The following is a 13141-nucleotide window of genomic DNA, read 5'->3' on the forward strand; positions in this document are numbered from 1 at the left end:
AATGATCGCCCAGAAAATCAATAAAAGAAAATTGTGACTATAAAGCAGATTTTCTAACAAACGTAGTTTTTACCTTCGCTTGCTTACATCGACCATTTGTAAAGGATAAAATAAAATGAGCTGCACGAAATACGCATCCAGTTCAATACTTTGCCTAGCTTTTTTTGTGAGGGAGGGAGTGTGTGTGGGGGGGGGGGGGCGTCGGGCAGGGTAGTAGAGAAAATCGAGTCCTACAACTTCCTCCGGCATCCAGTGGATGGACGCGATCCTGCGTCATGGCAGTTATGCAGAGGCCATCAGGACTGCAGCGGCCGGCAGACCCTCCTGGCCTTGGCGCGGCATCCGCAGGAGAGGGCATCGCGCACATGCTGCGAGGCGGCGCAGCAGAGCAGCGGCCGCAGCGCAGGCAAAGTGTGGTGTAGCATGGCGAGTGCCAACGTGGCCAGTGGCTGCGGGCCCGCAGCCAGCGGCGGCGCGCTGAAGGCGACGGCTGGTGCCAGAGCCGCGGGTGTCGCCAGCAGCGCGCGCACCGCCGCCAGCGCAGGCCGCGCCAGCCCGAGCGCCAGCTGCGCCACCGCTAGTACGAGCGCCAGCCGCAGGCGCGCCGCAGTCGCAGCGCTCTCGCCTTCCGCATCGCCCTCGCCATCCGCGCCAGCCCCCTGGCGCTGGCGTCCGCGGCGCAGCGAGACCAGACGCACGGCCGCCGCCAGGCTGCACGCCAGCAGCAGCAGTGCCGGCAGCGCCACGCGCACCACGCCCACTAATAACTGTGCCAGCTCCTGCAACAGCCACATCAATTGGAGGTCGATTAACATTTGTCACACTTGACAGGATGGAATGGAGCGTCAGTACATCCACACTGTATCTCTAATGTTAGCATTCACACATGTCCTCAACAGAATAGAAGTGGGAAGCAACTTTAAGTTTTTTTAGGAAGAAAGTTTATATGCTGATATTAGTGAGATGTGATCATGGAGGTAGATGGCGCTATAGCCTTACGCTGTACGTTGTTTTGAAGCCAGTTGGCGCGGATTGCCGCCGTCTTGGATCCCCCAAATCATTAGCAGACGAGTCTTTACAATTCATTCTCGTTCGTTATTTCTGTCATGTGCACGCGATATTTGTTTTATACAGTAAATGTTACACTGTTTTAGTGAACAACACAGCATAAGGAACGCAACTTCAAACATTTCTCTGGTCTTAAATGTGTATTCGATACAGTAATACGACACGAAAATACGACGCTTCTGGCCTCAGTACTGTAATTCCTTTTTGTTTAAACACTTCGAATAACCGAGAAGAGAAGTATGTGCTATGAAAAGCATGCTTTCGTAATCTATTTCTATTCACTTTCATTGTGTTTGTGTCGATAACTGATAAAGCCAGAACTCCAAAGCGCAATAGTTCAGAGGTACCGATTTGTATTCATTGCATTTTCAAGTCAAATGCAAATTTTAAATGTTGAGGTTTGCAAGAAACTTGCCTTATTTCCTTTGGTGTCCCATAGATGTATGCAGTGATGATTTAAACAAGCCAGCTGTCATGTCAACAATGTGAAAGATTCGTTAAATTACGAAGGGAAAGAACGGAATTTAAGAATGTTAGGCCCATTGTAGTTTACACATCTGCTTTGTTTTTAAATTGTACCTACCAAGTGACATTCAGTGTGGCAAATAACAGCAGTTTACAGGGTAACACGACAACATAGTGATTCATGTAATGATCTAAATAGCCTGGACATAGATAGGGAACTTTGCTTTAACAAATATGTAACCCTTTAAGTACTGTACTTATAATTTAACCACTGTAACAGGTTACTGAAGATTTAATTAACTACGTGTAGTTACATTACTTTCACATTAAATTATCGCATTTTAAAACATTAGTCCCCATATCCAGGATATTTCTTGCCAGGACTTTTCAGTTACTTGGGAATAACCAAACAATGAAAACCAAGTGTATTGCTCACCTCCAGAGAGCTCTTCGCGTTGGACTGATAGAAAATCTAAAGTCTAATCACAGAAATAAAACCATACTGTACAACTTTACAGTGCATCAGAATTTCAAGTATATACAAGAAAATAGCGCTTAAATAAGTCCACTTACGAAGGAAATGTGGTTTGTTTAAACTTTACACTACAATCAGAACGATTAGTGCACAAGTAAGTGAGGCAAGCTGGCATTTTTGTATCAAAACACTTCACGACTACACGGAATAAAACTACCAGAAGCGAATGTTTTGGGGTAGCTAACATGGCGGATCTTCACTTGGGTCGGCTTCAAGTTTGTGACGTCATGACATCTCCTCTTATTTTTACCTCCATGGATGTGATGCTGTTATCTGCTAACACTGAAAATTGACCCATTGCCACCACACTTACATTTTGTGTTTCTGTTTCTTCTTATCGTTTATTTTATTATTTACTATGTTTCGTGACATACTGCAAATGTTCCATGATGACAACGACTTTTTTTCACGACTTTTCTTCCAAAAAGGAGGCCAGATATTTGAAATATGCGATACCTTCGTTATCTGGCCACACGGAAGAGATAAACTGTCAGACTTCCACACACATCTCAACTCCAGACACGAGAATAGTGAGTTCACCATGGAGATCGAAACGGATGGGATGCTCCCTTTCCTAGATGGTTTGATTAGAAGACGAGCTGACGGCACTTTGGGCCACAGCGTGTATAGGAAGAAGACGCACATTGTTTTGTAGCTACATACTGATAGCTGCCACCACCCAGCACAAAAGAATGGCGTGCTCAAAACTCTTGCACACAAAGCTCACACCAGGGACAGTCTCCAACAAGAATTCGACCATCTGAAGACCGTGTTTCGGAGGAACGGTTACAAGGAAGGGCAAATTTGGAAGGCTCTACATCCCACACCTGCAGCACCGGCGGAAACTGAGGATGAACCTCAGGAGGAGGCGGCCTTGGCTATTGTTCCGTTTTGTGGGGCCTTATCTGGAAAAATTGCACGCATTTTACGTAAACACCAAGTGAAAAGCATCTTCCGTCCTCCAAGCAAAACCAAGAGCCCTCTTGGTAGTGTCAAGGACAACTTGGGTCTACGTAAATCAGAGGTTTATCAGATACCTTGCCAATGCAGTAGTGTATATAGAGGTCAAACCATTCGTACCGTTGAGGACCGATGCCGAGAACATCAACGGCACACTAGACTGCAACGGCTCAGTAAGTCGGCAATCGCTGAGCATTGCCTGTCGGAACTCTAAATATTTTAGGCCTTGTAGCTACAAACAGGCCTAATATTATCAACAGTGTCAGAATAGAGACAGGAATCATGATGTCATCATAGCGATGATGATTACTAAAGTTAATATATCCATCAAGAAGGCCAGGAGAGTATTTTTGCCGGAAAGAGCGGAGAAGCAGTAGTTCGCTGCTCACTTAGAAAATTAAAGGACGTCATTTAATTCCAGTATGATAGTGGTAGAGGAAATTAAGGGGCAAAAATTGAACACATTGTAAATCGCACTATGGAGAAGTATGTGCCGAGCAAATGTATTAAGGACGGAAAAGACCCACCGTGGTTTAATGATAAAATTCAGGAAATTCTGAGGGAGCAACGAATGTTGCATTCTCAGTTCAAAAGACGACAAGCAAAATTTTATAGACATTCGTGTGGCTGTGCTATGATCGATGCGCGAAGCATACAACCATCAGCGCCATACCTTACAAGGGAGTCAGCGCAAGCTGCGTTCGCAATTGCAACAAAGTTTAGTTTGTGTGTAAGACTTTTACATGTACATCACAAATACGCGCAAAATATTTGCCATCGACAGTTTCACTGCACCTGACAATCATTTACATGTTCAGTCACTGAGTTCAAAACATGGGTTGTTGGTAGCTGTTGGCAAGAGATTACTGTGGTATCGATAGCTACGATGCCACAACGTAGTCCGCTCTGCTAGGTTGGCACTACGAGAGACACCGACGACAGCGCCCTCTAGCCGGTGCTATCGAGGTCTACGAGCTCCGCGACTGCTTCCGCCCATTTGATCAGGTGCAGACAGCCAGGACACTTCGCTTCAACTTCGCACCACCTTGCAAGTTATGTAATATGTTTGCATATGTCTATCCACTAGTAAAGGTGCCTTAACTGTATCTGCAGTACCGAGAGATTAGTACCTTTTCCTGTTCCTGTTCCTTACCCACGCGCCGCTTCCCAGGCGGGATACAAAAATTACGATTATGAACATGACCACAGAGTACAAAGTGCCGGAAATGCAGTATTCTGTGTCACACTGCGTTTGAACTCCAAAAATACGTTCGGACGGTGTTTGAAACATCTCTGGTCTGCGAAGACTGGAGAACTGATTGTGTAGAATACATATCATTTACGAAATTGAATTCTTCGACGACTGCGAGAACCAGCGCCGGCTTTAGGGTGGGGCGACTCGGGCGGTCGCCCAGGGCGCCGGGGCCCAAGGGGCGCAACGTACTAAACGCATGTAAAAAAAAATTACAATTTACAATCACCCATTTCGCGAAACTAAAATATTATTCAGTCTCATTCAACATACGTCGCTAATCTCACGAATGCGCGATGAATTCGGGGTAGCAGAAGAGAAATCATGCTGAATGCAATCTTCGTATTGTCTGCAACCATCCATGTTTGACGCGGGCTAGCACGGGCTCTACCAAAGCGCCTCTCTTATTTGTTTCAAGAACTGCAACAAGGAAGAGCCCATGCAGCCGCACCATCTCTCGTTTACAACAGAAACTACCGGTCGCACCAAATAAAAGAAAATACAGACTGTGAAATATACATTACATTATGATTTAATTAATACGAATGTATTTATATCGAATATTTGTGACTTAATGACTCATGTACATTAATTAATAGAACATGCAATGCGTGCACTGCATTCATAGAGAATTCTCCCCTAACTTACTGAAATAATACAGCGCCACACAATGTTTGTTAGACTGCATATGTTGGCAGCGCTACGATTTGCACCCGCATGTCAGTAACTGTCAGTAAGAGTCGGAGGCAGCGGTCATGTTTTCGTGGCTGAATAATTGTGAGTGAAACGAGTGTCGTGACTGTGTCAACATTTTAATTTTCTGGTAGGTGCGAAAAACATTTTTATCTTTCAGTTCAGGTTTTTTTCTAGTTACGTCTACTGGTAGGTGAATTTCTTTATTTGTTATAGATCGAATATTGTGGTCGCGAAATAGAGCAGTGTCCAAGCAATAATTTGTCAAATTATTAAATCATGCCAGAAGAGAAGGAAATGATTAAAAAAAAGCTTTCTGGTTCAGAAAATCGGAAAAGAAAAGCTGAAAAACAAAAAGTTCTTGAAGAAACTAAAAAGCACATGAATATTTATAAGTACCTTAAAGGAAATTCTAAAGCAAATACTTCAGATATTGAATCAAAAGTCCATGTATCAGCAAATATTTCTTCAGACTGTGAACAATTATACACAAAAAATATACAATCACCTTTTGAAGGTGATCAAATTGACCAGCGCAGTACATCTTTGCATGAATCCTCTGATATTTCTCCAAGTCAAAATCAACACATGACATCTGTGGTCGATGAAAGTATCAACGTTCTTGCAATAAAAGAATACAATGTTTCTGATGTAGGTACGTGGCCAAAAGTACTTAATGCTAGAGATATACACTCCTGGAAATTGAAATAAGAACACCGTGAATTCATTGTCCCAGGAAGGGGAAACTTTATTGACACATTCCTGGGGTCAGATACATCACATGATCACACTGACAGAACCACAGACACATAGACACAGGCAACAGAGCATGCACAATGTCAGCACTAGTACAGTGTATATCCACCTTTCGCAGCAATGCAGGCTGCTATTCTCCCATGGAGACGATCGTAGAGATGCTGGATGTAGTCCTGTGGAACGGCTTGCCATGCCATTTCCACCTGGCGCCTCAGTTGGACCAGCGTTCGTGCCGGACGTGCAGACCGCGTGAGACGACGCTTCATCCAGTCCCAAACATGCTCAATGGGGGACAGATCCGGAGATCTTGCTGGCCAGGGTAGTTGACTTACACCTTCTAGAGCACGTTGGGTGGCACGGGATACATGCGGACGTGCATTGTCCTGTTGGAACAGCAAGTTCCCTTGCCGGTCTAGGAATGGTAGAACGATGGGTTCGATGACGGTTTGGATGTACCGTGCACTATTCAGTGTCCCCTCAACGATCACCAGTGGTGTACGGCCAGTGTAGGAGATCGCTCCCCACACCATGATGCCGGGTGTTGGCCCTGTGTGCCTCGGTCATATGCAGCCCTGATTGTGGCGCTCACCTGCACGGCGCCAAACACGCATACGACCATCATTGGCACCAAGGCAGAAGCGACTCTCACCGCTGAAGACGACACGTCTCCATTCGTCCCTCCATTCACGCCTGTCGCGACACCACTGGAGGCGGGCTGCACGATGTTGGGGCGTGAGTGGAAGACGGCCTAACGGTGTGCGGGACCGTAGCCCAGCTTCATGGAGACGGTTGCGAATGGTCCTCGCCGATACCCCAGGAGCAACAGTGTCCCTAATTTGCTGGGAAGTGGCGGTGCGGTCCCCTACGGCACTGCGTAGGATCCTACGGTCTTGGCGTGCATCCGTGCGTCGCTGCGGTCCGGTCCCAGGTCGACGGGCACGTGCACCTTCCGCCGACCACTGGCGACAACATCGATGTACTGTGGAGACCTCACGCCCCACGTGTTGAGCAATTCGGCGGTACGTCCACCCGGCCTCCCGCATGCCCACTATACGCCCTCGCTCAAAGTCCGTCAACTGCACATACGGTTCACGTCCACGCTGTCGCGGCATGCTACCAGTGTTAAAGACTGCGATGGAGCTCCGTATGCCACGGCAAACTGGCTGACACTGACGGCGGCGGTGCACAAATGCTGCGCAGCTAGCGCCATTCGACGGCCAACACCGCGGTTCCTGGTGTGTCCGCTGTGCCGTGCGTGTGATCATTGCTTGTACAGCCCTCTCGCAGTGTCCGGAGCAAGTATGGTGGGTCTGACACACCGGTGTCAATGTGTTCTTTTTTCCATTTCCAGGAGTGTAGATCGCATTATAATATGTGGACCCTCACAAGTATGTCTAAATAACTTTCCAAAAGATGAAAATGGGCGTCATTTCTCTTCAACTCATTACACAAGAAAACTATCAAACGAAGAAACTATCAGACGACGGTGGCTAGTTTATTCTGTATCAAACGACAGTGTCTTTTGCTTTTGTTGTCGACTGTTTGATTTAAAGTCAACTACTAATTTGACTACCACTGTGGGTTTCAGAAATTGAAAACATTTAAGTGAAGCTCTGAAACTGCATGAAAATAGTCCTAACCACAAAAAAGCGTTTACTCAATGGACTGAAGCTGAAATCAGGTTTAAAGCTGGATTAACTATTGACAAGAAAGAACAAAAGCTAATTTCTAAAGAAAGTTTACGATGGAGCAATGTGCTTCAAAGATTGATGCACATTACTTTGTATTTGGCTGAAAATAATATGGCATTCAGAGGGTTATCACATAAATTATTTACCCCAAATAATGGAAAATTCTTAGGTCTTGTACAGTTATTGGCAAAGTTTGATCCAATCATGGAAGAGCACGTCAGACTGGCATTGAATGGTGATTTGGCTGACCATTATTGCGGCAAAAATATACAAAATGAATTAATAGAACTCATGGCATCACACGTTATGTCTACAATCGTAGACCTCCTATATATAAAAATCAATTGTTGTGTGTTAGTCTCACCAAAACAATGAAATGGCTTGACCAATTTGAATAATTTTTGTTTTGTTTTGTTCGCTTTAGTACAGGGGTGCTTCAGAAAAGAAAAGAAATATTTGGGATATACGAGCCTGTTTCAACCACATTTTACGCATCTTTTCTTTGTTTGGAACACGCAAAAACAATTTTCTGGAGTTGTTGTAGATGTACAGTGCAGTACTACGCAATATTTTTAGACAATTTCCCAAAACGTGAATGCCCAAACAATATATCACTGCTATACTGACTGTTACGGCAGCGACAGCAGCATGCTGGACTGACGTCACAGGCTACACAAGACTCACATGGAGCGTCTTAGCGGGCTTTCAGATTATTTGGATTTCATTTCCATTTAAAAAAAATAAAATACTCAAATTTACGATGGAAAAAACCATGTTATGATCATAAGATGACGCCATTAACCACTTAAGACGATTTCTAGAAAACAGTCAAATACCGTGTTGCAAAGCACTGCCAGGTTCGCTATTTATAAAATAAAGGGCGCCAACTGGACGACTCGCCCGGGGCACCTGGATGGCTAAGGCCGGCCCTGGCGAGAACACATAGTCGATAAGGATACTGTGATCTTCAATCCTCTTCAGCAACCCCTTGAACTGTCGGAAGAATAGCACGATAAGTGGGTGAACGTAAGGGGTGCACCCACGAAGGATGGTCTTGATTGTTTAAACCATGTTTTGCCTTCGGATAGCATCGATGCGAATCCTGTCACGACACGTCTCAAGCGAATCAACCAGAAGAAGAAACTCCTTCGCGCCATATAGGATTTGTTTCGTTATTAGGCCGGACTTCAAGGCAAGATGAATCAGATTTTGCGGTTTCGGCATGAGTTACACTGCCGGCCGCTGTGGCCGAGTGGTTCTAGGCGCTTCAGTTCAGAACCGCGCTGTTGCTACGGTCGCAGGTTCGAATACTGCCTCGGGCATGGATGTGTGTGATGTCCTTAGGTTAGTTAGGTTTAAGTAGTTCTAAGTCTAGGGGACTGATGACCTCAGATGGTCCCATAGTTCTTAGAGCCATTTGAACCATGAGTTACACTATTCGCATTCCATACTGGCACCTAGGTTCCTGGTAAATTACCAGTATCTTTGGAAGCACGTATCCATTTGCCGACGTAACGGGTTGGATTGTGTAAGAACGAGTTGTTGCATGATCACTCCACATCAACTTCTTATCGACTTCTATCCATTTAAACTGCAGAGTTCGTGATGTATGAAGTTCAGTCCATATACCACTTTGATTCGTATTATAAATGTGTAATACGTTCCATGGTGTTAATTAAGGGCAGTACCTCCTTATGAAACTCGTCACATCTTTCATTCAAGTCACCACCTGTATTCCAGGCTGTAGTGATTACACATTTTGTTATCACGCATGAGCCAAGATGGTGTCTCAGTTTAAACATCACAACCAATCAATAAATAGATTCAGTGAGTCTAGTCAGTCTTATTTCTCGGGCCTTTTTCAAATCACAAGCGCGAATATCCCAGTCATGAACATAAGCCTTTGAATAATTTTCGCCAATCTGACCTTTTTAGCTACATAATCGTCAAGCACATTAAGTTTCGAGCGCTGTCTTTCCTCCCCTTTCTCTAGCATATGATGAAAATATCGCAGATGACGTATGTCTTGCACCATACGATATCGTTTCTATACTATTTGGAAGCTTAATCTTTTAGTTTTCCCAGAATCCTGGAATTCAGTTATCTCCTTTGCCTTTTGAAAATATACATCACCTGACTTCCTCCTGATGGCTTGAGCTTGACAGATGAGGACGACTTGTTTCCATCACTTTGTAACAACGCTTCGTCACTATCAGGTTCAGGATCATCCATAAGTTTTTCACAATCAGACGAGTCTTCTTCTGCATATTCATATTTTTCTATGTATTTTATTTTCGTGATGTACATTATTATCATTGATTGCTACTGCTTCATCTACCACATTTATTATGAATGCAGCTGCATTTCTCTCCTTGATCGTAAATCCTGTACGAGTAGATCTTCTTCTTCTTTGTTAGCATTGTCGCTGTAGAATGTTTGACGTTGTTGGCGGAGCCACAATATCATCACTGTCAAAGTATAGTTCTCGAAGGTGTTCTTTAGCTTTTGGAAACAGATGGAAATCCGCTAGGACCAAGTATGGAAGATGATCGAGGGCAGTGAACCCAAGACGTCGGACTGTTGAAGATGTCAGAGCACTCGCCTGTTGTCTGGAACTGTCATGCTGATGGAGAGGCTGCTCCATGTGTGGACGGAGTCTTAGAATTCGAAACACGATTGCATTAAGCTCTTTCTTATGCACCGACAATTATGTTACACACCGCCATGCTACAATCTACAATTGGGAGCCCTCTAGTGGCAGAGGGCTGAAAATATGTAGGCATGAAGAATAAAGATGTAGAATATTGATAACGCTCGCTTTATTTAAAAATGCTTAAGAGTTTTCACATAAAGAATTCGGAGGCATTACTTCTCAGCTCATCTTCAGAGATTATACACATATAAGGTGAACATTAAAAAACCGATAAACAGCAGGGACAGATTCCTGACTGTAAATGGAGGAAAGAAGAGCCTATGAACATGTGTCCGGAAATGAATCGGTTCCGCGGTAGATGGCGCGGACGAATGAAATTTCCTCTGACCATGTCCGTGTGTTGTTTGTGTTTGCTGGCTATGTGACTGACGCAGCATACCGAAGCAGCAGAAAGATCTGGTATTCATGTCGGGAAGAAGCCGAGATGGTTTTTGTGTATGATCAAGCAGATGAAAACGGTCGAGAGGCAGAACCTGGACTTCGAAATCTAGTGTACGCACAGTCCACCGCCTCCCTGCACGTTCGTCTGTCTGAAAGGACTCATGGTCACACAAATGCCCAAAAAGGGCTTGAAATGTTGTGGTTGGTGTCTGTAAGGGTACTTGTTTTGATATAGCCGTCCTGTCTCTATATAGCAAAGCAACGAAACCAGAACAGAACACAATGGCACCTCCTACTTTACATAACACCTGTCAGATTCAAATATCTTCAATGTTTGTTGACACTGGAGAACAGTGTTCTGTTTTCTACTTTCCAAACATGGAGTGAAACACTGCTGAAACTTTCCCCTAATTCTGTAATGGTCAAACTTACATGAAGTATTACTTGGTCTTCACAGTCAAATGCTTTTGTTAAACCAAAGAAACGTGTGCTGTCCTCAACCTATATTTTAGCCCTGATAATGCCTCACGCACAAAAGAATACACTGCGTTATCTATGGGTACTTCTTTCCAGAAGCAAAACTGCGAGTATGACGGTAAAGTGTGAGCACTGAGTTATGCCACCACTCTCGTATATACTAACTTTTCAAAAAACTTTTGAGATCATTGTTAGCCAGTATCCGTCACATGATGTACAACTGATGTTTGTAACTGGCCTGTATCACAAGCCCAGTCTATACCAAGACTATTCCGAGCCCCTCTCGCTATCCTCTTTAGGGAAGTCCTTATATACAGTTCCTATCTGTTCTGTCACCTTATTGACCCCAGCACTTAGTTTAAAAATACTGGTGGACCTATACTGCACCTGTGACTGCTACCTAGTAGTAGAATCCTCTTTGTCTTAATGCTTGTTAGGCTTCCTAGCAACTTTGAGCGTCTGCTGCATCTTACCTGCCTACAACTACTGGAGGCTCCTCTCCACATGACTCTGACTGTTGGCTAAGCCTATTCTCAACATTCAAATTGAAACTGTCAGAGCGTGTTTTCTTCCTAATAGCTTTCCTGATAACTGCCAGTTCCCACTTCTTCACCTGCAGTCTTTTCACTTTTTGTCTGACATCCTCTAACAGTGCCAGAAGGGCACATATTCTCACTGCCAACTCCACTGTTAATCTGGTCATTCTGTGTGTCCTGTAGCTTCAAGAGAGTAACTCATTAAATTCCTCACTAGCTTTCTTACTACATTCACACAGTTGAAACCACTTGCTATAAAACTCACCATGTGCCCCACAGCTCACTAATTTATGACAACTGATGAACTTTTCACTCATAGTCAAATTTTATAATATCTTTTAACAAATACAGTGAAATAATGTGAACGTCACCAAGTCAATTCTAAAGCATCCACTGGACACCGACTAGCACAGTGCTGCAAAATGGCATCAAGAAAGCACTGACCTGTGCACCAATGGAAAGAGCAGGTAGTGCCACACCTCCAGGAAGACAGAGTTCAGCACGGCTGTCAATGCTGATTTAACCAACTGCCCATCAATGGTCAGGGCCAGTTCAGTCACAGACATTGAGAGCATCAGTACTGAGTAATAGGAAGACGTTACTTAGCCTGCATTCTTTAATGGTGGACATAGGAGGCACAAGAAATTGTTTGTTTTCTTTCTAGAAATAAAGTGTTATATTAGTCAGAATGTGATATATACAGATCATTTTGGATTCCTGCTACTGGCCATTGCAACTTCTCTCCTTACTTGTTTGTGTCCATGCTGACTCCCACAGTAGCCGACACAATATTAACCACCCATTAACTATGTACATTATCTTACTAAAATACAAAAGCTACATAAGAGCCACAGTTACAGGCTGACAAATGTAAACTATATGAGCACTAGGTATCCCAGAGAGAGAGAGAAAGAGAGTAAAGAAAGATATTTCCTCAGTGCCATTCTACCAAGTAGAGAAATTCAAATGAAAGGACTTCTGACATTTATCTGTTCTCAACGAAACCACTAAACACTTGAAACCACACAGGCCAAAGTAAATACACTTACACAGATATGCACTTGTTATGTCACTCCTATCCCACAGAAGAAGGAAATTGTATTAAAACTGATACCAGAATACTTCTGTTAAGAATGTCACACAGACAGTGTATGAAACAACCAACAAAATATCACAATTAATGACAATAACATGAGTGTTCTGGATACTGAGCAACAGTTGATGATATCAAATCAAATATTCCCGAGAGCTGATGTTAGAATACAACCCTGTGTTAACATAGATTTTGGGAGAAACTATTTATTTTAAATAGAAAATATTATTTGAAATTGATAAACATGAACTTTTTATATACATATTTAATATCTTAGTTCAGTATTGGCCTTTAATGAAAAGAAATTTTGTAGAGCTGGTTAATTACACTATACTAATGCAAATAACAGGAAGAAAACATTTGCTCTAAATTGAAATTAGTATTTGGAAATTAACAATATTTAATTTTTTTAGCTCTGTTTACTATACTATTTCAATATTTGCTTTGAATTTTAAGAAAATTTATAGAATTAGTTAATAACATTAACACTATATTGATAAAATATCAGTGGGAAGTGCTTA

At 43.3% G+C, this 13141-nt stretch overlaps 1 protein-coding gene across 1 annotated transcript in view; it reads right to left on the reverse strand.

The window, feature by feature from the left end:
- Positions 1 to 296: 296 nt before the first annotated feature.
- The window catches only part of LOC126260430 (resuscitation-promoting factor RpfA-like), a 94554-nt gene continuing 81709 nt past the window's right edge, over positions 297 to 13141 (reverse strand). The window contains exon 5 of the mRNA XM_049957758.1: positions 297 to 779. Coding sequence (XP_049813715.1) covers positions 297 to 779 — 483 coding nt within the window. The remainder of the gene's footprint in view (positions 780 to 13141) is intronic.

Source organism: Schistocerca nitens, chromosome 5 (assembly GCF_023898315.1).
Source record: "Schistocerca nitens isolate TAMUIC-IGC-003100 chromosome 5, iqSchNite1.1, whole genome shotgun sequence".
NCBI classification, from domain to species: domain Eukaryota; kingdom Metazoa; phylum Arthropoda; class Insecta; order Orthoptera; family Acrididae; genus Schistocerca; species Schistocerca nitens.